Source organism: Salmo salar, chromosome 19, assembly GCF_965601325.2.
Source record: "Salmo salar chromosome 19, fSalSal1, whole genome shotgun sequence".
In the NCBI taxonomy this organism is placed as follows: domain Eukaryota; kingdom Metazoa; phylum Chordata; class Actinopteri; order Salmoniformes; family Salmonidae; genus Salmo; species Salmo salar.
In genome coordinates this window covers 65441354-65467993 of record NC_138309.1, presented here as the reverse complement: position 1 = coordinate 65467993, position 26640 = coordinate 65441354, and the positions used below count along the sequence as shown (strand labels likewise).

At 42.4% G+C, this 26640-nt stretch overlaps 1 protein-coding gene across 1 annotated transcript in view; it reads right to left on the bottom strand.

Annotated features, from left to right (window-relative positions):
- Window positions 1-5334: 5334 nt before the first annotated feature.
- Window positions 5335-26640, bottom strand: part of gucy2g (guanylate cyclase 2g) — an 89470-nt gene continuing 68164 nt past the window's right edge. Inside the window, exons 17-24 of the mRNA XM_082965536.1 lie at window positions 24126-24266; window positions 23787-23979; window positions 19407-19581; window positions 13467-13565; window positions 13011-13102; window positions 7621-7728; window positions 5562-5717; window positions 5335-5439 (exon numbers count right to left, since the gene is read on the bottom strand). Coding sequence (XP_082821662.1) covers window positions 5335-5439; window positions 5562-5717; window positions 7621-7728; window positions 13011-13102; window positions 13467-13565; window positions 19407-19581; window positions 23787-23979; window positions 24126-24266 — 1069 coding nt within the window. The remainder of the gene's footprint in view (window positions 5440-5561; window positions 5718-7620; window positions 7729-13010; window positions 13103-13466; window positions 13566-19406; window positions 19582-23786; window positions 23980-24125; window positions 24267-26640) is intronic.

Sequence of the window (26640 nt, the reverse complement as noted above, 5' to 3'; positions counted from 1 at the left end):
ATCAAAACTATGAAATAAGACATATGGAATCATGTAGTAACCAAAAAGGTGTTAAAGAAATCAAAATCTATTTCATATTTGAGATTCTTCAAAAAGCCACCCTTTAACTTGATGACAGCTTTGCACACTTTTGGCATTCTATCAACCAGCTTCACCTGGAATTCTTTTCCAACAGTCTTGAAGGACTTCCCACATATGCAGAGCACTTGTTGGCAGCTTTTCCTTCAGTCTCCCAAACCATCTCAATTTGGTTGAGGTTGGGGGATTGTGGAGGCCAGGTCATCTGATGCAGCACTCCATCACCCTCCTTCTTGGTAAAATAGCCCTTACACAGCCTGGAGGTGTGATGGGTCATTGTCCTGTTGAAAAACAAATGATAGTCCCACTAAGCCCAAACCAGATGGGATGGCGTATCACTGCAGAATGCTGTGGTAGCCATGTTGGTTAAGTGTGCCTTGAATTCTAAATAAATCACAGACAGTGTTACCAGCAAAGCACCCTTACACCTCCTCCATGCCTTATGGTGGGAAATACACAGGCGGAGATCATTTGTTCACCCACACAAAGACTCACAAAGACATGGCGATTGGAACCAAAAATCGCCAATTTGGACTCCAGACCAAACAACACATTTCCACCGGTCTAATGTCCATTGCTCGTGTTTCTCGGCCCAGGCAAGTCTCTTCTCATTGGTGTCCTTTATTAGTGGTTTCTTTGCAGCAATTCGACTATGAAGGCCTGATTCACACAGTCTCCTCTGAACAGTTGATTTTGAGATGTGTCTGTGACTTGTACTGTGTGAAGCATTTATTTGGGCTGCAATTTCTGAGGGTGGTAAGTCTAATGAACTTACCCTCTGCAGCAAAGGTAACTCTGGGTCTTACATTCCTGTGCCAATCCTCATGAGAGCCAGTTTCATCATAGCGCTTGATGGTTTTTGCGACTGCACTTGAAGAAACTTTCAAAGTTCTTCAAATATTTCGTATTGACTGACCTTCATGTCTTAAAGTAATTATGGACTGTCATTTCTCTTTGCTTTTTGAGCTGTTCTTGCCATAATGTGGACTTGGTCTTTTACCAAATAGGGCAATCTTCTGTATACCCCCCTACCTTGTCAAAACACAACTGATTGGCTCAAACGCATTAAGGAAAGAAATTCCACAAATGAACTTTTAAGAAGGCACACCTGTTAATTGAAATGCATTCCAGGTGGCTACCTCATGAATCTGGTTGAGAGAATGCCTAGAGTGTGCAAAGCTGTCATCAAGTTAAAGGGTGGCTTTTTGAAGAATCTCAAATATGAAATAGATTTTGATTTCTTTAACACTATTTTGGTTACTACTTGATTCCATATGTGTTATTTCATGGTGTTGATGTCTTCACTATCATTCTACAATGTAGAAAATAGTAAAAAATAAAGAACAACCCTTGACTGAGTAGGTGTTCTAAAACTTTTGACCTGTAGTGTATTTACGTGCTATCACACGTGGAAACAAAGAAACATACATGCACACATGCTCATCAGGTCTCAGGGAGTGTACGTACACATTCCTCTTTATTCATACTGTATTAAGCTTTACAAACTGTGCAGTACATTCACAGTGGCATTACAGTAACATCCACCCATGTTCTCATCGCTTCTAGTATCAGTACATACTTTAACAATTCTAACAATATTCATGTTTAATGTAACCAACAGTACAAATATTCTGTTTCAAAATAATAAAAAAGTACAATAATTGTTTCCCATTAGTCTCTTTTATATATTAAATGAATTCTAACCTTGTGGACAAAAAGTACACATCTCCACATACAGTAATTAACATGTAACTACATTCCATTCAAACCTCGTATAACAAAGGCATGTGACAACAAAGATCAAAAACATGTCTGAAAACATGTAAAAAGCCCTTTCTGCAAATAAATTATTCTGCTAAGAAAGTACCCGTTTTTGTGTGAACAAATCCAGAAACCAGTAATGGGTTGACTAATTCATCTTTGTATTAATGTACTAAACAAGATAATTACTAGAAAAATAGCTGCCATTAACAACCATGTTGGGGAAAAAAAAGAAAGACTTTCAATGTGGCCTGAGTTCGCCTGTAGGTCATCCTCTTCCTGCGGTCAGCGTGCATGCCTTGGTCATATGACTGTGGTCAGAGTTCTCTGTCCTCTTCCCCTCGCTTTGCTCTCTTGGTCTTTGGATGTTTCTGGTTTGACCTAACAAAGAAATGACCAGGGCTCTGTTTAGAAGGATGAAATGTTACAAAGCATTTAGATATCATAGAACTGTATTGTGTAGAACATCTTTATTGGAAATCATGTTAGCTCTATTCATTACATTTCAAACTCACATCATTGAATACACCCCAGGATTATCACCATACACTTATTTAATTTGGTTCACATCAAACATCTACATTTACTCAAGAAAGGTGTGAACATAACATTTCATATAATCATCACGTGTGGTCACTAGGGACTTTTTCAGACCGGAGATAAGTTGCCTTAACATGGACTTAAAGGCCCAGTGCAGTAACATTATGTTTTTCCTCTGTTTTGTATACATTTACAACAGCTGATGAAACTAATACTGTTAAAGTGTGAGGAAATTTGATCAGTGTTATTTCCTGGTAGTTGCTGGTTAAAATACAATCTACACAGGACCTTCTGATCAGCAGGTTTGCAGGATGGGAGTTTTGGCTTTCCACGGTGACATCAACATGCGGTAAAGAACAAAGAGAGTTCCAAACCTCAGCTACACCGCCTTCAGAAAGGATTCACACACCTTGACTTTTTCCTCATTTTGTTTTGTTACAAGGTCAGATAAAATGTATTTAATTGTCATTTTTTTGGTCAATGATCTACACAAAATACTCTGATGTCAAAGTGGGTGAAAAATTTGTAACACAAATCATGAAAAATAAAACACTAATCTCTTGATTACATAAGTATTCAACACCCTGAGTGAATACATGTTAGAATCACCTTTGGCATCAATTACAGCTGTGTGTCTTTCTGGGTAAGCCTGTAAGAGCTATGAAAACCTGAATTGTACCACATTTGCATATTATTCTTAAAAAAATTCTTCAAGCTCTGTCAAGTTGGTTGTTGATCATTGCTAGACAGCCATTTTCAAGTCTTGAAATAGATTTTCAAGTCAATTTAAGTCAAAACTGTAAGTAGGCCAGGAAAATTCAATGTCATCTTGGTAAGCAACTCCAGTGTATATTTGGCCGTATGTTTTAGGTTTGTAACCTGCTTAAAGGTGAATTAATTAACCAGGATTTCCTAGTAGGATTTTGCCTGTGCTTAGCTCTAATTATTTTATTTTTAACCTAAAAAAACTCCCTGGTCCTTGCCGATGAGATGTATACCCATAACATGATGCAGCCACCACCATGCTTGAAAACATGAAGAGTGTCACGGGTGTTGTAGGGATTGGACCAAAACGCAGCGGGAACGTGTAAACTCATCTTCTTATTTTATTAAAGAAGGAAAACAAAAGAAACACGTATACAAAAACAACAAACGACACTAAACAGTCCCGTCAGGTGCACGAACACAAAACAGGAAATAACTACCCACAAATCCCATAGAAAAAACACCCCTCTTAAATAGGACCTTCAATTAGAAGCAATGAGGAGCAGCTGCTTCCAATTGAAAGTCAACCCAATAAACACCACATAGAAATAGACATACTAGAACTAACATAGAAATAGACTAACAAGAACATAGCCCAACAAACCCCGAAACACTCTAAACAAACACCCCCTGCCACGCCCTGACCAAACTACAATAACAAACAACCTCTTTTTCTGGTCAGGACGTGACAAAGAGTGATACTCAGTGATGTGTTGTGTTGGATTTGCCCCAAACATAATGCTTTGTATTCAGGACAAAAGTTAATTTCTTTGACACATTTTTCGCAGTTTTACTTAGTGCCTTATTACTTAGCGCCTTATTGCAAACAGGATGCATGTTTTACAATATTTTTATTCTGTACAGGCTTCCTTCTTTTCACTCTGTCATTTAGGTTAATATTGTAGATTAACTAAAATGTTGATTCATCCTTAGTTTTCTCCTACCATAGCCATTAAACTCTGAAACTGTTTTAAAGTCACCATTGGTCTCATGGTGAAATTCCTGAATGGTTTCCTTCCTCTCTGGCAACTGAGTTAGAAAGGACGCCTGTATCTTTGTAGGGACTGGGTGCATTTGATACACCAGCCAAAATGTAATTAATAACTTCACCATGCTCAAAGGGACATTCAATGTCTGCTTTTTTCATATATTTTTTTTACCATTAACATGATTTTTGAATGACTACCTCATCTCTGTACCCCACACATATAGTTATCTGTAAGGCCCATCAGTTGAGCAACGAATCTCAAACACAGATTCAACCACAAAAACGAAGGAGGTTTTCTAGTGCCTTGCAAAGGGCACCTATTGGTAAAACACTATTTTTGGACACAGAGAGACTCCATGCAACTTATTATGTGACTTGTTAAGAACAAATTTACTCCTGAACTTTCACTGAGTGTACAAAACATTACAAACACCTGCACTTTCCATGAAATAGACTGACCAGATGAATCCAGGTGAAAGCTATGATCCCTTATTGATGTCACATTTTATATCCACTTCAATCAGTGTAGATGAAGGGGAGGAGACCGGTTAAAGATAGATTTTTAAAACTTGAAATGATTGAGAAATGGACTTTGTATGTCTGCCATTTCAGAGAGTGAATGGGCAAGACAAAATATTTAAGTGCCTTTGAAAGGGGTATGGTAGTAGATGCCAGGCTCACCGATTGTGTCAAGAACTGCAACACTGCTGGGTTTTTCAAGGTCCACCACCCAAAGGACATCCAGCCAACTTGACACAACTGAAGGAAGCATTGGAGTCAACATGGGCCAGCATCCCTGTGGAATGCTTTCGACACGTTATAAAGTCCATGCCCCAATGAATTGAGGCTGTTCTGAGCGGAAAATGGGGGGGGGTGCAACTCAATATTAGGAAAGTATTCCAAATGTTTGGTATACTCAGTGTAATTGCATAATGGAACTGTATTTGATTTGTATGTGAACTGTATGTCCAATTACAAAATACCTTGATCAGTAATCATCTCACTTGTTAGCTGGTGGTGAACTATTTGGCCATTGAGGACAGCAGTGTCGATCAGATGTAAAAATATGTTCTTATACCACTTCTAAGCGCATGCCACCAAACTGTTTACCATGTCCACCTTATCCACTGCTCCCATTTTGCAATTATAGTCAAGCACACAGTCTGGTTCGATCTTTCTCTCTGCCATCAGGTGGCCCACCTTCACTGTGGCTCTCTCTTCTCCTGTAGCTCCAAGGCATAGTGTTTGGTCTCGTCCACTATGTCTCTCGCCAGCTCCTCTGTCAGAAACAGCTTGAAGCACTCCGCCTCAGAGGGAGATGGCAAGAGGCTTTGCACTCCAGACTGGGACTCATTAAAGCCAACAGCAGGGCCAGGAGAGGTGAAATGGCTGGCCGCCTTCCAGCTACCGCAGACCTCCTCTACTTCACCCACTGTTGGCCTGCCTCCGTCACCACCAGCATCTTCAGAGGGATTTCGTCGCTGGGCAAGTGGTCCTCAGATTCAGGGTTCTCAATGGCCACAAATTTGGGGGACAGCTCCTCACTGTCACTGTTAGAATCTGATTCCTCAATTTCATACTTAGACTTGTCAGAATTTACAAAAATCTCCAGAATTTCCGCATTTGTGAGTTGTCTCCTTTTGAAAGACATAAACAACAAAACTGAATGGCTCTAAGTGAGTGTCAGGGTTGATGTGATTGGTTAGGATAATTAATGTGGCAGGTTAGGCTCATTATTGTGGCAGGTTAGGTGAATTAAGGTGACAGGTTAGTAGAACTAACGCAGCAGGGTGGTGAATTAACATAGGAGGTTAAGAGAATGAGGTTAAGGTTAGGAAAAATGTTAGGCTTAGCTACATTTCTACAGTTGTCAACAACTATTGTCCCACTAGATAGAGCTGTTGTAGGCCTAGCTACTCCATTTACCCACAACAAAAGAGCCGTAAACAAACCATCTGTGGCGACAATTCATCAGTATCATAACTCGGATTACTTTCGACTTTTAGAATGTGTTTTACTCAATTATTTAGATCACTGGTGGGCTCACCCGTCATGTGATAAACTGTAAATAGTAATTGCTATTAGTTAATTCATATTATGGTTTATGTCAGCCGAGAGTTAGCCAAATATGACTGCTTGTGTTAGATCACTCTTTCCTAAGTTAGCACTAGAACTAATGTTGCCTACATTTTCTGATTTGGATGACAATTGTCTTATGCTGTTGCTACTTCTGTGAATGTCTGAACATCTGCATCCAAAAATAAATTGCTCACATTGAGGACATAAAGTTGTAAAGATTGTGTTTGTGCAAAATGTCTGTGAAAAAAACAATGAGGTCAGCGCAAACGTCAATCGTAACTAGACGTTCTAATGAAGTGTTCTAATCACACCGATTTGAGCTTATGCTGCAGAGACCATTGAAGAATGATCGCACCCGTATGCTTGTATGCGTCAAAGGGTTAACAACTTAGGTCCATGTTAAGTCTACTTATCTCAAGTCTGAATCGGGCTCTAAGAGAAACATATGTCATGGATGGGATCTGAACCCCAGTCTCCCGCTCGGGAAACCAATGTCAATGTCTTACCATTAGCACTAGTGCTCCCAAATTGTAAAAGTTAGGAGCACAAAATAACATTTAGGAGCACCAGAAAATACAATATTTTAAATTGATTGAGATTTAGGCTCTATGAATTATAACTACTTCTGAAGCACATGTTGTGCCCTAGAAAGTACTATGTAAATCAAATCAAATGTTATTTGTCACATGCGCCGAATACAACCTTACAGTGAAATGCTTAATTACAAGCCCTTAACAAACAATGCAGTTTTAAGAAAATAACCCCCCTCCAAAAAAAGCAACAGATAAGTATTATTAAAGAGCGGGGGGGGGGGGGGCAGTACCTGTCATTGAAATGAAGTCATATGTGGAATATTAGGTTGTAGATTATGTAAATGCACTATTTTTAATTGTACACGGCATCTTTAAGAGTGTCAAGTTTGTGATGACTACACAAGATATCGGTCATTCATTCATTGCTATGATCATTGATCTCCTGAAGAAGCTATCCCTTTTCCTTTCATTCTGTGCCCCCATGTTTTTTGATATATTGGTAAAGTTATCAGGTTGTTAACTAGCTAGCTAATTAGGTAACAAATATGACTGAACAAGGTGTAAAACAAACGAGGACTGCAAGTAGTTTTAGAACATGATTTATGAGTGTAAATATAATATGCGTCAGATCTTTAGCAACAAGCGGTTTTCATTGTATTAATGGTGCAAGTATGACGCGAACAAATCTGTGCTTGAGTAACAATAGTACAGCGAAGCCTTATCATTACAACAATTATCAACAAAAACTCAAATATTGGATTTTCACAAAATTTCCCAAATTAAAACTCCAGGTGCAAAATAAATTGGTTCACTTTAGAGACCTGCAGAGGCATGTATTCTGTTGAAAAGCAAGCAGAGGAATGAACTTGTAAGTACCTCAGGTGGTGGTTTGAGACATGAAGCTGGGGGAGAGGTGTGGACTGGTAGAGGAGGGTTGAAGCCTTCTTTACCCAACAGCCAGAAGGTCTTCTGACAGCCCTTTCCCTTATGGCATGGATGGATACACAGAGTTTATGTCACTCACACACATTATGTTGAGGTAACACTGTTTTTGAAGGGTACCTACATAAGGACATAACACATTTATAATCAATCCATAAGCCAAATAAGCATTAATTATACTTATGCCAACTCATGTCAACAACCACAAGCTAATATTTGCGTCATGTCTTCCTATAAAATTTGTTGATATAGATAACAACAAATGAAGGTGTTGTGTATTAGGGTTGTAACATTTGCACCTCCATACTTACTGTAGTTGTATACGCAGAGCATCAAGGGTAATATGTGTTGAGATGAGCACGTTCAGATAAATTGTTGAACTTATTCCCGTCTCCTGTTTATCATTATTGAATTGTTACAAAGACCTGGTTATGAAACCCACGAGACATAACAAAAGATTGGCGAAGAGTAAGTTTGAACCTATGGTAACTATTCTGTCTGGAAGAAGTTGGTTTTACAAGTTTAAAACTGTTATTTTCTGTGGTAATGTCTAGGCTAATGTTAGCACAGTGTATTGCTAGCAGAGGCAAGTGCATAGTCGAGCTACCTAGAAATAGAGTTAGCATCGTCATTGCCAGCAGAAAAGGATTCAAGAAGAATGTCGGAGTGGGAAAACAACGTAATTAAAAAAGGAGGAATAAATATACAGTTAGTAAAGGAAAGGACATTTATTAAACTGTGAAGACAAACTTTGGAAATAAAAACTGCTAAATTAAGGAACTTGATGATATAACATCAGTGAGTGAAGTGAATGAAGATCATGTGAGTGAGAGAAATATTGCCGTGGTTGAGGACAATATTGAAGTGAGTGACAATCAAGTGGCTAATGAGAAAAAAAAAATGGCTGGAATTGTTGGTTACATTGGACAGTTTGATGAAAGTATTGAGCAGTGGAACTCATATGCAGAACGGTTTAAATATTTTGTTCTTGCAAATGACACTAAACATGTTTCCATCCACAAGTCATATCATATGAAAACAAATCATGACAGCTGTGATGTTTCGGTGTAATTTTAGAAATGCCGGCAGATCATTTGTTTGTTTGACATGGTGGGATCTTTCTGTGTCTATAAAATTAATAATGCGGGAAATGTCGGTGGAAATGTCTTTCTGCAAATATTAATATAATAACCATCATATCGAAGTAAATTTGGAGTGTCGCGATGATATGGTGTGTGGTCCTCCCACTATGACGCAGGAAACCATACAGTTTATTAGGCTACAGATGAAATAAGTTATGATGAGCTTCATTGGTGGTGAAAGTGCAAGGTGATGAGCTTGATGCTGCTTTCCAATAAATGTCGAGGGTCTTATTCTGGTGACATGATGATCGATGCTTGACTGCCATTTGACAAATACAAATACCAATAATAATCTCATCATGTAGACTACACAACCCGCATGTCACGCCCTGACCATAGAGAGCCCTTGGTTCTCTATGGTGTAGTAGGTCAGGGCGTGACTAGGGGGTGATCTAGTATGTCTATTTCTATGTTGGTGCTAATATGGTTCCCAATTAGAGGCAGCTGTTTATCGTTGCCTCTGATTGGGGATCATATTTAGGTAGTTATTTCCCCACCTGTGTTTTGTGGGATATTGATTGATTGTTAGTGTGTTTGGGCACTACGTCCTCACGGTCTTTATAAGTTTTGTTATTTTGTTTTGTTAGTTTCACTTAAATAAATATGTGGAACTATACTGCGCCTTGGTCCGATCATTTTCAAGAACTTGACAGAATATCCCGCCAAACCAGGACCAAGCAGCGTGTTCACCAGGTAAAGGAGTTTTGGACATGGGAAGAAGTGATGGGTGGATGCGAAACTCTTCCTTGGCGGCAGACGGAAGCTTCCGGCGACGTTTCCCAGTCCGGAGCTTCTGGCGACGCTTCCTAGTCCGGAGCTTCCGGCGACGTTTCCCGGTCCAGAACCTCCTGCGACGTTTCACGGTCCGGAAACCTCCTGCGACGGTCCCCGGTCCGGAACCTCCTGCGACGGTCCCCGGTCCGGAACCTCCTGCGACGGTCCCCGGTCCGGAACCTCCTGCGACGGTCCCCGGTCCGGAACCTCCTGCGACGGCCCCGGTCCGGAACCTCCAGCGACGGTCAACGGTCCGGAGCTTCCAGGCACGGTGTCCAGTCCAGCTCCAAGGCTGTAGCCTTCTTCTGCGCCGGTGCTCAGTCCAGGCACGGCGTCCAGTCCAGCTCCATGGCCGGAGCCTTCTTCTGCGCAGGTGTTCAGTCCAGGCACGGCGTCTAGTCCATCTCCAGGGCGGGAGCCTTTCTCTGCACCGGTGCCCAGTCCAGGTACGGCGTCCAGTCCAGCTCCAGGGTGGGAGCCTTCCTCTGCGCCGGTGCCCAGTCCAGGCACGGCGTCCAACCCAGCTCCAGGGCCGAAGTCCTCCTTTGCACCGGTGCCCAGTCCAGGCACGGCGTCCAACCCAGCTCCATGGCCGGAGTCTTCCTTTGTGCCGATGTCCAGGCACGGCGTTCAGCCCGGCGTGATGGCCGGATCCGGGGTCTGGGCGGGGGCTACGACCTGCACCGGAACCGCCACCGACACTAATCACCCCCCTACCCTCCCCATTTGGTTTCAAGTTTTGCGGCCGGAGTCCGCACCTTTGGGGGGGGGGGGGCAGGGTACTGTCACACCCTGACAATAGAGAGCCCTTGGTTCTCTATGGTGTAGTAGGTCAGGGCGTGACTAGGGGGTGATCTAGTATGTCTATTTCTATGTTGGTGCTAATATGGTTCCCAATTAGAAGCAGCTGTTTATCGTTGCCTCTGATTGGGGATCATATTTAGGTAGCTATTTCCCCACCTGTGTTTGGGCACTACATCCTCACGGTCTTTGTAAGTTTTGTTAGTTTCACTTAAATAAATATGTGGAACTATACTCACGCTGCGCCTTGGTCTGATCATTTTCAAGAATTTGACACCGCACAGCTTACCCGCACTGAATCTGCAAGCTGTTGGCTAGAGCGCAGGTGCCAAGACCAGAGTAGGCACATTTGCTATTTAGCGCAAACATTTTGTGGCAAAACGTTAGATTTTTATTCGGTACATGAAAACGTCATCACTCACAAATGTTTATCTGCAACAAGTCTATTTGGTGGAATCATACAGTACCACTGGCGGGAAAATGCACTTATTTTCTTTATGCATATCCTAGAATATTCGCGTAAAAATCTGTCGCCAACTGGATGGGAACCTAGCTACTGATGAGGACAAAATTGTACCTACATTTTTTGGTGTAATGGGGCCAATTTAATATGCAGCCTGCTACAGACAGGCCAGGTAATAAGACATATTGGGATTTTGTGGAAATACTGAAAGGCCCGTTTCCATAAAACCACTAGTTATTGCTGAAAGTGTATTTAATGCAGCAGCAAACATTGTCCCTGATTCTCCCTCTTCCTGATTTCTTCTGTGGAGCCTAAACCTATCAGAGCACTGAGTTTAATTATGTTCTAAATGACACCATTAGAGACAGACTAGTATGTGGGATACACAGTGAAGCTACACAAGAGACTATTGATTGAAAGTAACCTGACCTTGGCAAATGCTATTGAAGTCGGGGTGTCCAGGGAACTAGCTGCTAAAGAGGCTCAGCAGTTGAGTTCATTGGGAAAAGTGCACAGTTTCAACTAAAAATCAGAGACAGGGAAATCAAGGTATATGTTTCCGCTGTGGCAAAGCGGGAGATCAGGCGTCTACATGCTGATGTAAGGACATGGATTGCCGAGCTTGTGGTAAAAAGGGCAACAAAAAGAACTCAGAGAAAACATGAAAGACTGAATACAAGAAAGAGACATTCCAACAAAAGAAAGAGACAAGTTCACGCTATCGATCTGGAGAACACTGAGGTGAGTGACTCATCAGACAAGGAAGTCCCACTGAATATACTGACCATTGCTGGGGGGCCGCATTGCTACTATGTCTCTCCCTTGCTAGAGGGGCAGCTGGTGCGTATGGAGCTTGACACAGGGGCAGCTCTATCTCGTGTCAGGCACAGTCTACAAAAAGACACTGAAATACGTTCCACTTCTGCCAGCACACATCGTGTTAAGACTTACACAGATGAATCTGTCGCAGTGATAACCATCACTGGGGTCACACTTCAGTTAAACGGACATACTGAAAAGCTGCCACTACATCGTGAAAAGAGACTATCCATCACTACTGGGATGTTCGTGGCTGGAGAAAATCACACTGGACTGGCGTACAATGACACACGGAGACACAAGCCTACCCTCCATCTTATAGAAACATGGATAAGTCTTTAATGGAGAGCTGGGTAACATGAAAGACATTACAGTGAAGCTTAGCATTAAGCCAGACAGTAAACCAAAGATTCTGAAAGTACGACCCATACCGTATGCTATCAGACCAAAAGTCGATGCCAGTAAGCGTGAGTGAATTGGCAACACCCATAATACCAGTCCTTAAGAAGGATGGTAGAATCAGGATATGTGGAGACTTTAAAGTTACAGTTAACCTTGTGTTGTCCACTGAGCAGTATCCGCTATAACACAACAACCTTTTTGCGGGTTTAGCTGGGGGTCAAAAGTTCAGCAAAATCTACCTCAGCCAAGCTTACTTGCAGATGCATGTGGATGAAAAGTCAAAGGAGCTGCTGACCGTCGTAACACACAAGAGGCTCTTCAGGTACTGTCGTTTACTGTTTGGAATCACAAGTGTGCAGCATTGTTCCAAAGGGCGATGGACCAGCTCTTGAGTGGATTGCCAGGAGTACAGTGCTACCTGGATGACATCCTCGTGACTGGAAAGGACGAAAATGACCATCTCCAGAACTTGGATGTGACCTCACAGAGATTGAATGACTATGGACTGGGAGTTCGTAAGGACAAATGTGCATTCTTCCAATCATTGGTTGAATACCTAGGAGCTCACAGTCACGTTCTCAGGACACTGACTCAACTGCACCCACACAAGTGTGTGACATTGTTGTTGGGAGTCAGTTTGACCACTGTTACCCTACGAGTGGCGTGAACCTAGAAGCTTGGACTTTTAGAACAGATTCTCCCTACAGTTCATGTAGGAGGGGAGGAGTTGTTGTGTATTAAGGTTGTACCATTTGCACCTCCATACTTACCATAGTTGTATAAGCAGAGCATCATGGGTAATATGTGTTGAGATGAGCACGTTCAGATAAATGGTTGAACTAATTCCCGTTTCATCATTATTTCATTGTTATAAAGCGTGGTTATGAAACCCACGAGACAAAACAGAACGGTCAAATGTTCACCTTTATCTCAATGTCTCCTCTCTCCTCCAGCTCAAAGGATCCTATCTGAGTGAGGATCTCAGCTGTGCTCTGGGATATGTGGATTTTCAGGGCTGTGGAATATTTACAGATCAAATCAATAGGAGGGAAAAACTATTGTAATGTAGCTAATACAACAAGATCATTACCAATGTATGGGATGGGGAATACACAATAGTATAAACTGGAGCTACAGCTAAGTGGAGTTGGGATGAAACAACACTATTCACACACACAAACCATGTTTGAGGAAATTCAATTACATTCAATTCAATTTGATACGACTTTATCGATCCCTGTTGGGCAACTATGAATTTGAACATAGTCCAGAGGCACCAAAATGAAACTTAATATAATGTGCTTAAGATGATGCAGTATCATTTGAATTGACATAAATAGCTTTCCATTAGGTTTCAGGAGCAGGTGTATGGAACTCACGCAGGCTGTTGCTCTCCATCCTGGAAGCAGTGTTCACTGTGTCACCAAACAGACAGTAGCGAGGCATGGTTGTGCCCACCACTCCAGCAACCACTGGACCTGCACACGTGCACAGGCACGCACACACACACACACACACACACCTCAGTAACTTGCAGATTTTTGGCACAAATGTCCCATTGACATCAATGTGTGATTCCTGCAACAGTCCAAGTTAAAGGTTAACTGCCCCTTAGAACCAACTTCTCTGGTTTTAAACAGCCTATGTGGTATTGATATGAGTCCGAAACATTAATTATAGTGTCAAATGGACTACAAAGTGTAAATAGGATGATTTTGGTCATAAAGTAATTCTCGTCCAAAACTGCTTTTTGTAAGTGAGTTTGTCACGACTACCTGGCGGGTTAGGTATGGATTATTTGCATGCCCACTTTTGCCAATGATGCGCGATTGCCCAGAGACAACACGTTGTGGTCCATCCCCAGCTGCCATGTTGACATTTGTTGTCAATTCCCGAATATGGGTGCAACGCACGCACATTTTGCTCAGAAAATCGGAGTGAAAATGGGTTTCCATAAAGTTGGTGCAAACTTCCAATGCATGTCAACAATATTGACAGATGGCCAGGAATGGATTACATACAACACGGTCCCTTCTGCTGCCTGTCAACCGTCAAACCACTAGTGTTGGTGAGTACATTAGGTAAGTAAATAGCTGGTACTAGCTAGCGAGCCAGGCTAGCTAGCTATGATACCACAGATGAAAGGGGAATGATACTGTAGCTAGCTAAATACATCAAGCTAACATGTAATGTGATGTAGCATGTCAGAGGAAGATGTGCATAGCTCACGTTAGTTAGCTACCTTGCTAACAACAGCTAACTGTAGCCCATTGGAATTTGATCTGGTCAATGGTCAAAATACTATCTGTCCTGGAAGTCACCTAACCACCATTGTCAAACATGTCAGGGAAATCCTGTCTTATACGGGACACCATACATGAAGGTATGATATTTTCCCTTTGTTATATTAGCAGAACACACGCTTCTACAGTATAATGTTATTTATGGGTTATTCTACATGGAACTGTTACACTTGAAAATTACACTTACATTTACATTTAAGTCATTTAGCAGACGCTCTTATCCAGAGCGACTTACAAATTGGTGCATTCACCTTATAATATCCAGTGGAACAACCACTTTACAATAGTGCATCTAAATCTTTTAAGGGGGGGGGGGGGGGGGTTAAAAGGATTACTTTATCCTATCCCAGGTATTCCTTAAAGAGGTGGGGTTTCAGGTGTCTCCGGAAGGTGGTGATTGACTCCGCTGTCCTGGCGTCGTGAGGGAGCTTGTGCCACCATTGGGGTGCCAGAGCAGCGAACAGTTTTGACTGGGCTGAGCGGGAACTGTGCTTCCTCAGAGGTAGGGAGGCGAGCAGGCCAGAGGTGGATGAACGCAGTGCCCTTGTTTGGGTGTAGGGCCTGATCAGAGCCTGAAGGTACGGAGGTGCCGTTCCCCTCACAGCTCCGTAGGCAAGCACCATGGTCTTGTAGCGGATGCGAGCTTCAACTGGAAGCCAGTGGAGAGAGCGGAGGAGCGGGGTGACGTGAGAGAACTTGGGAAGGTTGAACACCAGACGGGCTGCGGCGTTCTGGATGAGTTGTAGGGGTTTAATGGCACAGGCAGGGAGCCCAACCAACAGCGAGTTGCAGTAATCCAGACGGGAGATGACAAGTGCCTGGATTAGGACCTGCGCCGCTTCCTGTGTGAGGCAGGGTCGTACTCTGCGAATGTTGTAGAGCATGAACCTACAGGATCGGGTCACCGCCTTGATGTTAGTGGAGAACGACAGGGTGTTGTCCAGGGTCACGCCGAGGCTCTTAGCACTCTGGGAGGAGGACACAAGGGAGTTGTCAACCGTGATGGCGAGATCATGGAACGGGCAGTCCTTCCCCGGGAGGAAGAGCAGCTCCGTCGTGCCGAGGTTCAGCTTGAGGTGGTGAGCCGTCATCCACACTGATATGTCTGCCAGACATGCAGAGATGCGATTCGCCACCTGGTTGTCAGAAGGGGGAAAGGAGAAGATTAATTGTGTGTCGTCTGCATAGCAATGATAGGAGAGACCATGTGAGGATATGACAGAGCCAAGTGACTTGGTGTATAGCGAGAATAGGAGAAGGCCTAGAACAGAGCCCTGGGGGACACCAGTGGTGAGAGCACGTGGTGCGGAGACAGATTCTCGCCACGCCACCTGGTAGGAGCGACCTGTCAGGTAGGACGCAATCCAAGCGTGGGCCACGCCGGAGATGCCCAGCTCGGAGAGGGTGGAGAGGAGGATCTGATGGTTCACAGTATCAAAGGCAGCAGATAGGTCTAGAAGGATGAGAGCAGAGGAGAGAGAGTTAGCTTTAGCAGTGCGGAGAGCCTCCGTGACACAGAGAAGAGCAGTCTCAGTTGAATGCCCAGTCTTGAAACCTGACTGATTAGGATCAAGAAGGTCATTCTGAGAGAGATAGCAAGAGAGCTGGCCAAGGACGGCACGTTCAAGTGTTTTGGAGAGAAAAGAAAGAAGGGATACTGGTCTGTAGTTGTTGACATCGGAGGGATCGAGTGTAGGTTTTTTCAGAAGGGGTGCAACTCTCGCTCTCTTGAAGACGGAAGGGACGTAGCCAGCGGTCAAGGATGAGTTGATGAGCGAGGTGAGGTAGGGGAGAAGGTCTCCGGAAATGGTCTGGAGAAGAGAGGAGGGGATAGGGTCAAGTGGGCAGGTTGTTGGGCGGCCGGCCGTCACAAGACGCAAGATTTCATCTGGAGAGAGAGGGGAGAAAGAGGTCAAAGCACAGGGTAGGGCAGTGTGAGCAGGACCAGCGGTGTCGTTTGACTTAGCAAACGAGGATCGGATGTCGTCAACCTTCTTTTCAAAATGGTTGACGAAGTCATCCGCAGAGAGGGAGGAGGGGGGAGGGGGAGGAGGATTCAGGAGGGAGGAGAAGGTAGCAAAGAGCTTCCTAGGGTTAGAGGCAGATGCTTGGACTTTAGAGTGGTAGAAAGTGGCTTTAGCAGCAGAGACAGAAGAGGAAAATGTAGAGAGGAGGGAGTGAAAGGATGCCAGGTCCGCAGGGAGGCGAGTTTTCCTCCATTTCCGCTCGGCTGCCCGGAGCCCTGTTCTGTGAGCTCGCAGTGAGTCGTCGAGCCACGGAGCAGGAGGGGAGGACCGAGCCGGCCTGGAGGATAGGGGACAGAGAAAATCAAAGGATGCAGAGAGGGAGGAGGGAGGGTTGAGGAGGCAGAATCAGGAGATAGGTTGGAGAAGGTTTGGCAGAGGGAAGAGATGATAGGATGGAAGAGGAGAGAGTAGCGGGAGAGAGAGAGCGAAGGTTGGGATGGCGCAATACCATCCGAGTAGGGGCAGAGTGAGAAGTGTTGGATGAGAGCGAGAGGGAAAAGGATACAAGGTAGTGGTCGGAGACTTGGAGGGGAGTTGCAATGAGATTAGTGGAAGAACAGCATCTAGTAAAGATGAGGTCAAGCGTATTGCCTGCCTTGTGAGTAGGGGGGGAAGGGGAGAGGGTGAGGTCAAAAGAGGAGAGGAGTGGAAAGAAGGAGGCAGAGAGGAATGAGTCAAAGGTAGACGTGGGGGGGTTAAAGTCATCCAGAACTGTGAGAGGTGAGCCATCCTCAGGAAAGGAACTTATCAAGGCGTCAAGCTCATTGATGAACTCTCCAAGGGAACCTGGAGGGCGATAAATGATACGGATGTTAAGCTTGAAAGGGCTGGTAACTGTGACAGCATGGTCCTGGGAGGAGGCACAGGATAGACCAGGCTGGAGAGACCCACAGGAGGCCTGGTCCTGGGAGGAGGCACAGGATAAACCAGGCTGGAGCGACCCACTGGAGGCCTGGTCCGAGGAGGAGGCACAGGATAAACCGGGCTGTGGGGGAGCACTGGAGTTCTGGTGCGTAGGCTTGCCACCCAAACTCCAGGCTGAATGCCCACTTTTTCCCGGCACGGGCAGAGCGCAGGCATTGGGCAAACTGAGCCCTCCCAGTGCCCTGGAGACACAGTGCGCAGAGCCGGCGCAGGATAGCCTGGACCGAAACGGCGCACTGGAGACCAGACACGCTGAGCTGGCACAATCCGTCCTGGCTCGATGCCTGCTCTCGCATGGCACTTGCGGGGGGCTGGCATGTAGCGCTCCGGGCTATCAACGCGTACTGGGGACACCGTGGCTTTACCGCATAACACGGTGCCTGACCAGTACTGCGCTGCCTCCTGTAAGCACAGGGAGTTGGCCCAAAATGCAGCGTGGTAAGTGTCCGTCATTTTAATGAGAAAACTGAACACTAAAATATGACAAGCAACATAAAAGAACAACCGAACAATTCCATAAGGCACAGAAGCTATACAGAAAACAATCACCCACAAAACCCCAAAGGAAAACAGGCTCCCTAAGTATGATTCCTAATCAGAGACAACGATAGACAGCTGCCTCTGATTAGGAACCCTACTCGGCCCAAAACAAAGAAATACAAAAACATAGAAAAAGGAACATAGAACGCTCACCCAATGTAACACCCTGGCCTAACCAAAATAAAGAACAAAAACCCCTCTCTATGGCCAGGGCGTTACATATACACACAACTTATTTCTATTTGCTAGGTAGGTGTAGGCATACTGTCTTTATTAGCACATCAATATGATATTTACAGCACAGAATGTTTTGTCTTTGTATCATAAACACACTCATCGATTTTTTGTTGTTGTTAATAAATGTATCTACACTCAAGCTGGGTGATGTTTGAGCAATGTCCACATGTAGCCTACACCTGTTGTAGAGATATCAGTAGTTCTGAGATATGTCCCCTGGGAAAGACCTTACAGCAGACATAAGGAGAGATGACAATAGACAAACCTAGCCAGTTATAGCATATTGTGTTGTTGGACAACTGATTTGACTCAAGACCAGGCATACAACTCACAGTTGATACCGTTTCCACAGTAACATGTATTTACATGATATGATGAAACGTTGAAACTAAGTTGCAAGCTACTTTTGTAGCAAGGTGTTATAGAACGAGTGTCTTATAAAACACATTCGACACTGGCTCTTGTTATCTTGCCATAACTGATTTGGCAGTGAAATATCAGCTAGATAGAATAGCCAGCTGCAGCTATCACCAAGCTATGCTAGCTAGCTGTTGTCAGCTTGGCTAAACACAAGGTCAGCGCAGGCTTTAGGGTCAGCGCAGGCTTTAGCCTACACATAGAACGGAATTAGCTGACCATCTTGAGATGATGAGTCAATCAGGAGGGGAGAAGTCCTCAACTTCAAAACTTTGTTCTCTCCATAGGAAAGCTAGCTTAGCTTACCTCGCCGTACTCACTACTGGCTTTCTTTTTTTGGGCAAAAACACACCCAAGACAACTCTCGCCTGCCTTCCGTCATGGCTGCTAGCATTTCTTCATCGGCAACTCCATCACTTTTCAACATAATTTTCATTATCTCCAGCACAAACCAGTGTGAAAATATGTGAAAATGGCGCATTTCTATGTTTCGTAGAAAAATCATTGAGTTAAAAACGGTGATTTTTAAACACTATGAGATTCAAGGTGATGTGGGCAGCAAGAAAATACCTTTCCTTGGGCTAGAAACTCATTGCAGGTTTTGAAAATCACAGTTTATTCATTTTAATGTCATTTGACCTTATGACCATTTGACCTTGACCATTTGACCAATTCTTTTGGCCTTATCTTTTTAACCACAGATCATAGAAACGCGCTGTTTTCACATATGTAGACACTGTTTTTGTGCCAAATCAGGAAATGCAGTCACCCTTTCAATTATACACACAGATCTCGAGTTAGGATTCGTTACTTCATGGCTAACAGCCGCTGTCTGGGTAATCGATTTGACAGGTTGTTCATACATACTGACCTGAGTTGATCCCGATGCGGAGAGACAAGCTCTGATTAGGCAAGTGGCGAATCTTGAAAAGCTTGATGGCACACAGGAAGTGAAGCGCCATAGTAGAAATCTCAGATGCGTGCTTCATGCCGTTACTGATGGGTAGCCCGCTAGCTACCATGTACGCATCCCCTATAGTCTCCACCTGATACACCATACACATAAATGCCCACAATATACACTGTAAACTTTACAAGGCTACCTACTGTACAGTGCCTTCAGAAAGTATTCACACCCCTTGACTTTTTACACATTTTGTTGTGTAAAAAGTGGGATTATAATGTATTTAATTGTCCGTTTCTGTCAATGATCTACAAGAAATACTTTGTAATGTCAAAGTGGAAGAAATACATGTTAGAATCACTTTTGGCAGCGATTGGGTGATTCTCATGAAACTCATTTTAAAATGTCTGTAGCAAATTGTGTTATAAAACCATGATGCATCTGCAAAAATCAACTATCATTCTGAGGACTAAGATCTTTAGTTTTTGGGAAAACGTGTTATTTTAAATCCATTTAAAAATTTCACCAGAATTTTGAAACTTTTTACAACAAATTCTCATTAACGAAATGCATCCGGATTAAATTATTGGGTCATTTGATTTTAAAAAATCATTAGAAAAAACAAACATATTTGAATAAAACACAATATGATGCATTATTATTATTTATTTTACCTTTATTTAACTAGGCAAGCCAAATAAGAGCAAATTCTTATTTTACAGTGATGGCCTACCCCAGCCAATTATCTAGAGTATTCCTTAGATGAGCACAAATTAAGTCAATTTATTCACTTATATGCCTTCAGAATGAGGTTCTTATTCTCAAACACCCCCTTTACATCACTTGGCCTTCTCATTACCGAAACAGCTAAAGAGCTCAAATTGGGAAAAAGTCTGATTTAATTGTATGATATTTTTGTATAATTTCATTTGAAATATTCATATTTTCAGTGTTATGTTTAACTCAGACATTTTTATTAGGGGAGCAATGTAAAAAAAAAATATTGGAAATATTGATTTGTTTATTAATTTGTTGAACTTTACATTTTGTAAAAAAGTTTGTAAAATGCTTCATATTTGATCCAAAAACATAATTATGAAATTATGAGACCATTTTTTTTGTTAATGAGGTTATTTTTTTAAAAAAAAATTATGAGAATGACCCGATAACAGTTGACCCGATTACAATTCCACACCTGGATTGTGCAATATTTGCCAATTATAATTTTCAAAATTCTTCAAGCTCTGTCAAATTGGTTGTTGATCACTGCTAGACAACCATTTTCAAGTCTTACCATAGATTTTCAAGCAGATTTAAGTCAAAACTGTAACTCGGCCACTCAGAAACAATCACTGTCTTCTTGGTAAGCAACTGCAGTGTAGATTTGGTCTTGTGTTTTAGGTTATTGTCCTGCTGAAAGGTGATTTCATCTCCCAGTTTCTGGTTCAAAGTAGACTGAACCAGGTTTTCTGCCAGGATTTGCCTGTACTTAGCTCCATTCCATTTATTTTTTATCCTGAAAAACTCCCCAGTCCTTAACGATTACAAGCATACCCATACCATGATGCTGCCACCACTATGCTTGAAAATATGATGAGTGGTAATCTGTAATGTGTTGTATTGGATTTGGCCAAAACATAACACTTTGTATTCAGGACAAAAAAAATGAATTGCTTTGCAACATTTTTTGCAGTATTACTTTTGTGCCTTGTTGCACAGAGGATGCATGGATGCATGTTTTTGCACACAGGATGCTTCCTTTTTTTTCACTCTGTCAATTAGGTTAGTATTGTGGAGTAGCTACAATGTTGTTGGTCCATCCTCAGTTTTCTCCTATCACAGCCAATCAACTCTGTAACTGTTTTAAAGTCACCATTGGCCTCATAATCGTTGGCCTCATAATCCCTGAGCAGTTACCTTTCTCTCCAGCAACTGAGTTAGGAAAGATGCCTGTATCTTTGCTGTGACTGGCTGTATTGATACACCATCCAAAATTACAAGATTATGTTTAATTCTGTTTATGCATCGAATAAGGTTTCTCAGTACTCTCTCATCTATGTCTGTGGGACTTCGTTACGCCTCTGGGGCTTGGCGCTAGCAATTGATTTATGATGGCTTAGTGATAGAACCTACAGCCTGCATTCCATTGAATTATTTGTATCTGTGTATCTTATCTGTGTATCTTCTCCCAAGCCTAGAGAACTTAACTTCTCTAGGCTTGGGGGCGCTATTTTCACGTCCGGATGAAAAGTGTGCCCAAAGTAAACTGCCTGCTACTCAGGCCCAGAAGCTAGGATATGCATATAATTGGTAGATGTGGATAGAAAACACTCTAAAGTTTCTAAAACTGTTTGAATAATGTCTGTGAGTATAACAGAACTGATTTCCCCGAGCACAATCCATCCAGGGAAAAACTTTTTTGAGGTCAATCTGTTTGCCATTGGTTTTCAATGGTAAGCCCGTTTTAATAGAAATATGCTTGCAGTTCCTATAGCTTCCACTAGATGTCAACAGTCTTTAGAAATTGGTTGATGTTTTTCTTTAGAGAAATGAAGAAGTACGGCTGTCCAGAACGAGGGTCCAGCCTAGAGCTCTCTAATGTTTTGATGAGCATGACCTGGAACGCGCTTTCTTTGTTTTCCTCCGGTATTGAACACAGTTTATTCCGTCTTAAATTTGATCGATTATTTACCTTAAAAAATACCTAAAGTTGTATTAGGAAAGTTGTTTGAAATGTTTAGATCAAGATTACAGGTAACTTATTAGATATTTTGTAGTCATATTGCGCGAGATGGAACCGGTGTTTTTTTTAATCAAACGCGCCAAATAAATGGACATTTTGGCGATATAACGATGGAATTAATCGAACAAAAGGACCATTTGTGATGTTTATGGGACATATTGGAGTGCCAATAGAAGTTCTTCAAAGGTAAGGCATGAATTAAATCGTTATTTCTGACTTTTGTGTCGCGCCTGGCGGGTTGAAATCTGATTTTCATGTGTTGGTATGCTGGGCGCTGTCCTCAGATTATCGCATGGTTTTCTTTCGCCGTAAAGCCTTTTTGAAATCTGACTAGATTTTAACTAGATTAACTAGATTAACAAGAAGTTCAGCTTTAATTTGGTGTATTGCACTTGTGAATGTATAAAAGTTAAATATTTTTTATATTTTATTTTGAATTTGGCACTCTGCCATTTCACCGGATGTTGTCAAATTGATCCCGTTAACGGGATTTGAGCCATAAGAAGTTTAAGACGAAGATAACCCTGTGTAAACGAGCAGTAAATGACCTAGAGACAGAAATCTGGCGCAATGTAAATCTCGCTGTCTGTTGCTTGATAGCATAATGTACCTTTGTATAATTATACACATCTGTTTGTCATGAACATTCAGAAGGATGTACTTTGCTATAAAGAGCTGTAACTCAACGATTACCGATGGGTGGTCGTTGAACAGCTTCCTTATTGCAATTCTTAATCGATAATAAAGATTGATTGTTTGAATAAATAACAAAGTCTCTCTCACTTGGTTAGAATTTCCACCACACCTTACTGGGGGCTCCTGAGTGGTGCAGCGGAATAAGGCACTGCATCTCAGTGCTAGAGGCGTCACTACAGACCCTGGTTCGATACCAGGCTGCATCACAACCAGCCATGATTGGGAGACCCATAGGGTGGCGCACAATTGGCCCAGCGTCGTTAGGGTTTGATGGGGTAGGCTGTCATTGTAAATAAGAATTTGTTCTTAACTGACTTGCCTAGTTAAATAAAGGTTAAATTACAGATAATTGTATGGTTGAGGTAAAGAGATGAGGTAGTCATTCAAAAATAATGTTAAACACTATTTTTGCACACAGAGTGAGTCCAGGCAACATATTATGCAACTTGTTTAGCAAATTTTTACTACTGAACTAATTTAGGCTTCCCATAACAATGGGGTTGAATACTTATTGACTCAAGACATTATTCCACTTTGACACTATGTGGTATTGTGTGTAGACCAGTGACAGAAATTTAAATTTAATCAATTTTAAATTCAGGCTGTAACACAATTTTGGGGAGAAAAGTCAAGGGGTGTAGGCACATGCAGTAGGCACATGCAGAACCCATAATGTATTCATAAACAGTAGCCTACATCAGCATTTCATAAGTTATTTTTTTAAATGCGTATTTACTGCTTATGCATTATGTAGGGATTATGAATTCCTTATGTGGGTAACCTTCAATAAAGTTTTACCATGCCCTAATAACTATGTAAGTTAATGGTGTCACTTGAGGTGAAGTGGTACCCCCAAAAAAGCTGGGGTCTGTCTAACACTTTAAAATGATTGTACAGGTATAATGTACCTTGTAGACATCGTAGAGCTTGATGATCTCATCAAAGAGACTGTAGAGGTCATTGAGGACGGTGACCACCTCCAGGGCAGAGCTAATGGAGCACATGGTGGTGAAGCCCACGATGTCCGAGAAAAAGATTGTCACCATGTCATAACCCTGAGGCTCCACCGACTTCCCAGCCATCAGATGGTCCGCTATGTACCTGTCAGTCAAGCCAGGGAAGTCAATGGAGTGGGTTAAATATATATAAAGGGTATGTTACACCAATGTTCTGTCCACAAAACAGCACTGAATTCTGCAAAAATAATATCTTATAAATCTCAATATTTGAGACAAGGCCTGTGTTACCTTGGTAACATACTGGAGAGGAGCTTGTCCGACCGGGTCTTCTCTGCTGTAAGCTGTTTGGTTCTCTCTTCAACCACCTCCTCCAGGTGGTTGGCATAGCTCTCCAACTTGTTCACCATGTTGTCAAGGATATTCGCATGACTGAGAAGTATAAAATAGATGAGTCGATAAATGGTATAGACTGATATTACATGAGGTGAGGAAAACAATAATGATAGTGAAAACATCATTAGCTTAGGCAAGGGATGCCTGGGACCAAAAATCTTCTCTTGCATTGCTAACACACCAGCCCATTTTATTCATTAAGGCCCCATTATTAGCCAGATAATTATAATTTTGCGCAAAAAAACAACAAGTCAGACAGGCCCACTAAGCAAAAAATGGACCAGCCCTTCTGACATTTGCCTCAGTTTAGGAGTGACTAACTGAATGTCAATGTTTATGCTAATTATACCTTTGTTTGCATTAATGAGTTAAGTATGGCCATTGTAATGTGAATTGGCTGAGGCCTGGTGGGAGTGGCTGCTAGGGGAGGAAGACACCATTGACGCTACAGCTGTCATCATTGAGTTACTCAGCCAGTCCTGCCATTCATCACGGCCATTAGGTATTTTAGCCTACCCTACTGATTTTCCATGTGAGGAGTACCACCAAGTGCAGTGGTTTCTCCTGGAGTTTTTAGGAGGTGGCGCCACCTGCTTGCACATCGGATTGTGTCCTGGCGTTTCAGACCTGCAGCTGGAGCCGTCTGAGGCTCTGGTTTCCATTGTTGGGTTCTGATTTCTTGACTTATGAAATCATGAAATATACTTATTCCTTTCACTGAGGGAAAGAGGATGATTTATAACATTTACATTATGTCAGGATATGTTATTGTTAGCCATCAGGGATCCTATGAGAGAAGGAAAGACACCGTCTGGTACGAGTCAACATGACAGCCACGAGTTGGGGAGGAGTGAGCACTTTGGGGCAGAGGTCAGGTCAGATGAAGTGAGGAAGTGCAGGTATCACTAAGGTTCTGTCTAGCAACAGAGATACATTGGCTGTTGAGATGTGTAGGAGGAGACTCAGCATAGGAGAAAGGGTTAAATATCAGTGCTTGTGTGAATATGTATTTTGTCTGATGCAGCTGTTTTGACCAAATGGGCGAATACATTTGGTTTAAGCTTTCATAGTGTCTGTTGAGTTCTTACTCTGATAATTAGAACTAACACCATCGAGGAGACACCTTCTCTTGAGGGAGTGGTGTCCCCTACTCTTCCAGCTGAGCAGGAGCTTCAACTGCTTCCTTTTGTCTAGGGCTGTGGCAGTCATTAAAGGTAGTCAGATTGTCACGCAAATAACTGCCGGTCTCACGGTAATTGATCGTTAATTAACATAAACATATTTAGTGTCTCCTGGATCCACACATAGCCTACAAGCCACTGACGCAGACCTTTGGAACATCTACATTTTAAAAAGTATAATAAATCCATAGCCTACACCATCACAATCAATCCATTAGGTATTTTAGATCGGTCTGAAGAAACATGATATGAAGAAAATGTAGTCTATTTCAGAAGAACAGAATAACATACTCTTTGTCCTGATGTTAGGCCCTGGTCTGGCTATGCCATATGTGTGTGGGCTACACTAGTTCATTTAGCAGACAAGATTTGCTTAGAATTCTGTGGCATTATCTTTTTAAATTATTTTGTAGTATGAAGAATACGATTGAACATAGCTGAATAAAATACTGTAGAAAGGATGTTTTCTCCAAAAGATTTCTGAGTGAGTGCGCACATTCTGTGTTGAGCGGTTAACAAAGAAATAGGTCTTAAAATATACGCTTCATATAGAGTTATTTATGCAACTTTAGTTGTGATCAAAACATATAGCCCAACGTTTGTATTTTTAATAAAATGTAAGTGTGCATGATGCGACTCTAATAATGATTTGAAAAAAGTACTATGAAAGGCATGAGCTCTGCTTTGTTATTTGCACAGGCTGCACATCATTTCATCTCTCATTCACAATTTGACACGCACTTGATAATGCCTTGAATATCCCGACAGCATCCCCCTTGTGTGGCCGCAATGCCCCTTAAAAAAATCCATCCCTTTTGCGGCTAGTGGCTGTTGTTGCCCTTGGGCTGAATAAAACAATTATAATTCCCTTCGCCAGGCTGATTTCTCCGAAGCACCTCTCACTCACATGGCTCTCTCAGATAGCTCAATTCTGTCCACATTTACCTTTCGTCAGGCTAAATATCAATCTACATTTTTACGATGAAAATTATCTTCCACAAAGTTGAAACTCACGCGCTGCATATGTATGCCAGTTAGGCTCTACACCCGTTGTAAACTGGATTCATGTGCTTACTTTTAAGAAGTTATTGATACAAACCTTATCAAAACATATAGGCCTATGGGCTAGGCTACATGAGGTGAGACTATGATTTGAAAATGTCGCCAAAAAAGGCATGCTCTGTTTCTTGCCTTATTGCACACAAGCTTGGCATCATTCACAAGCGCTA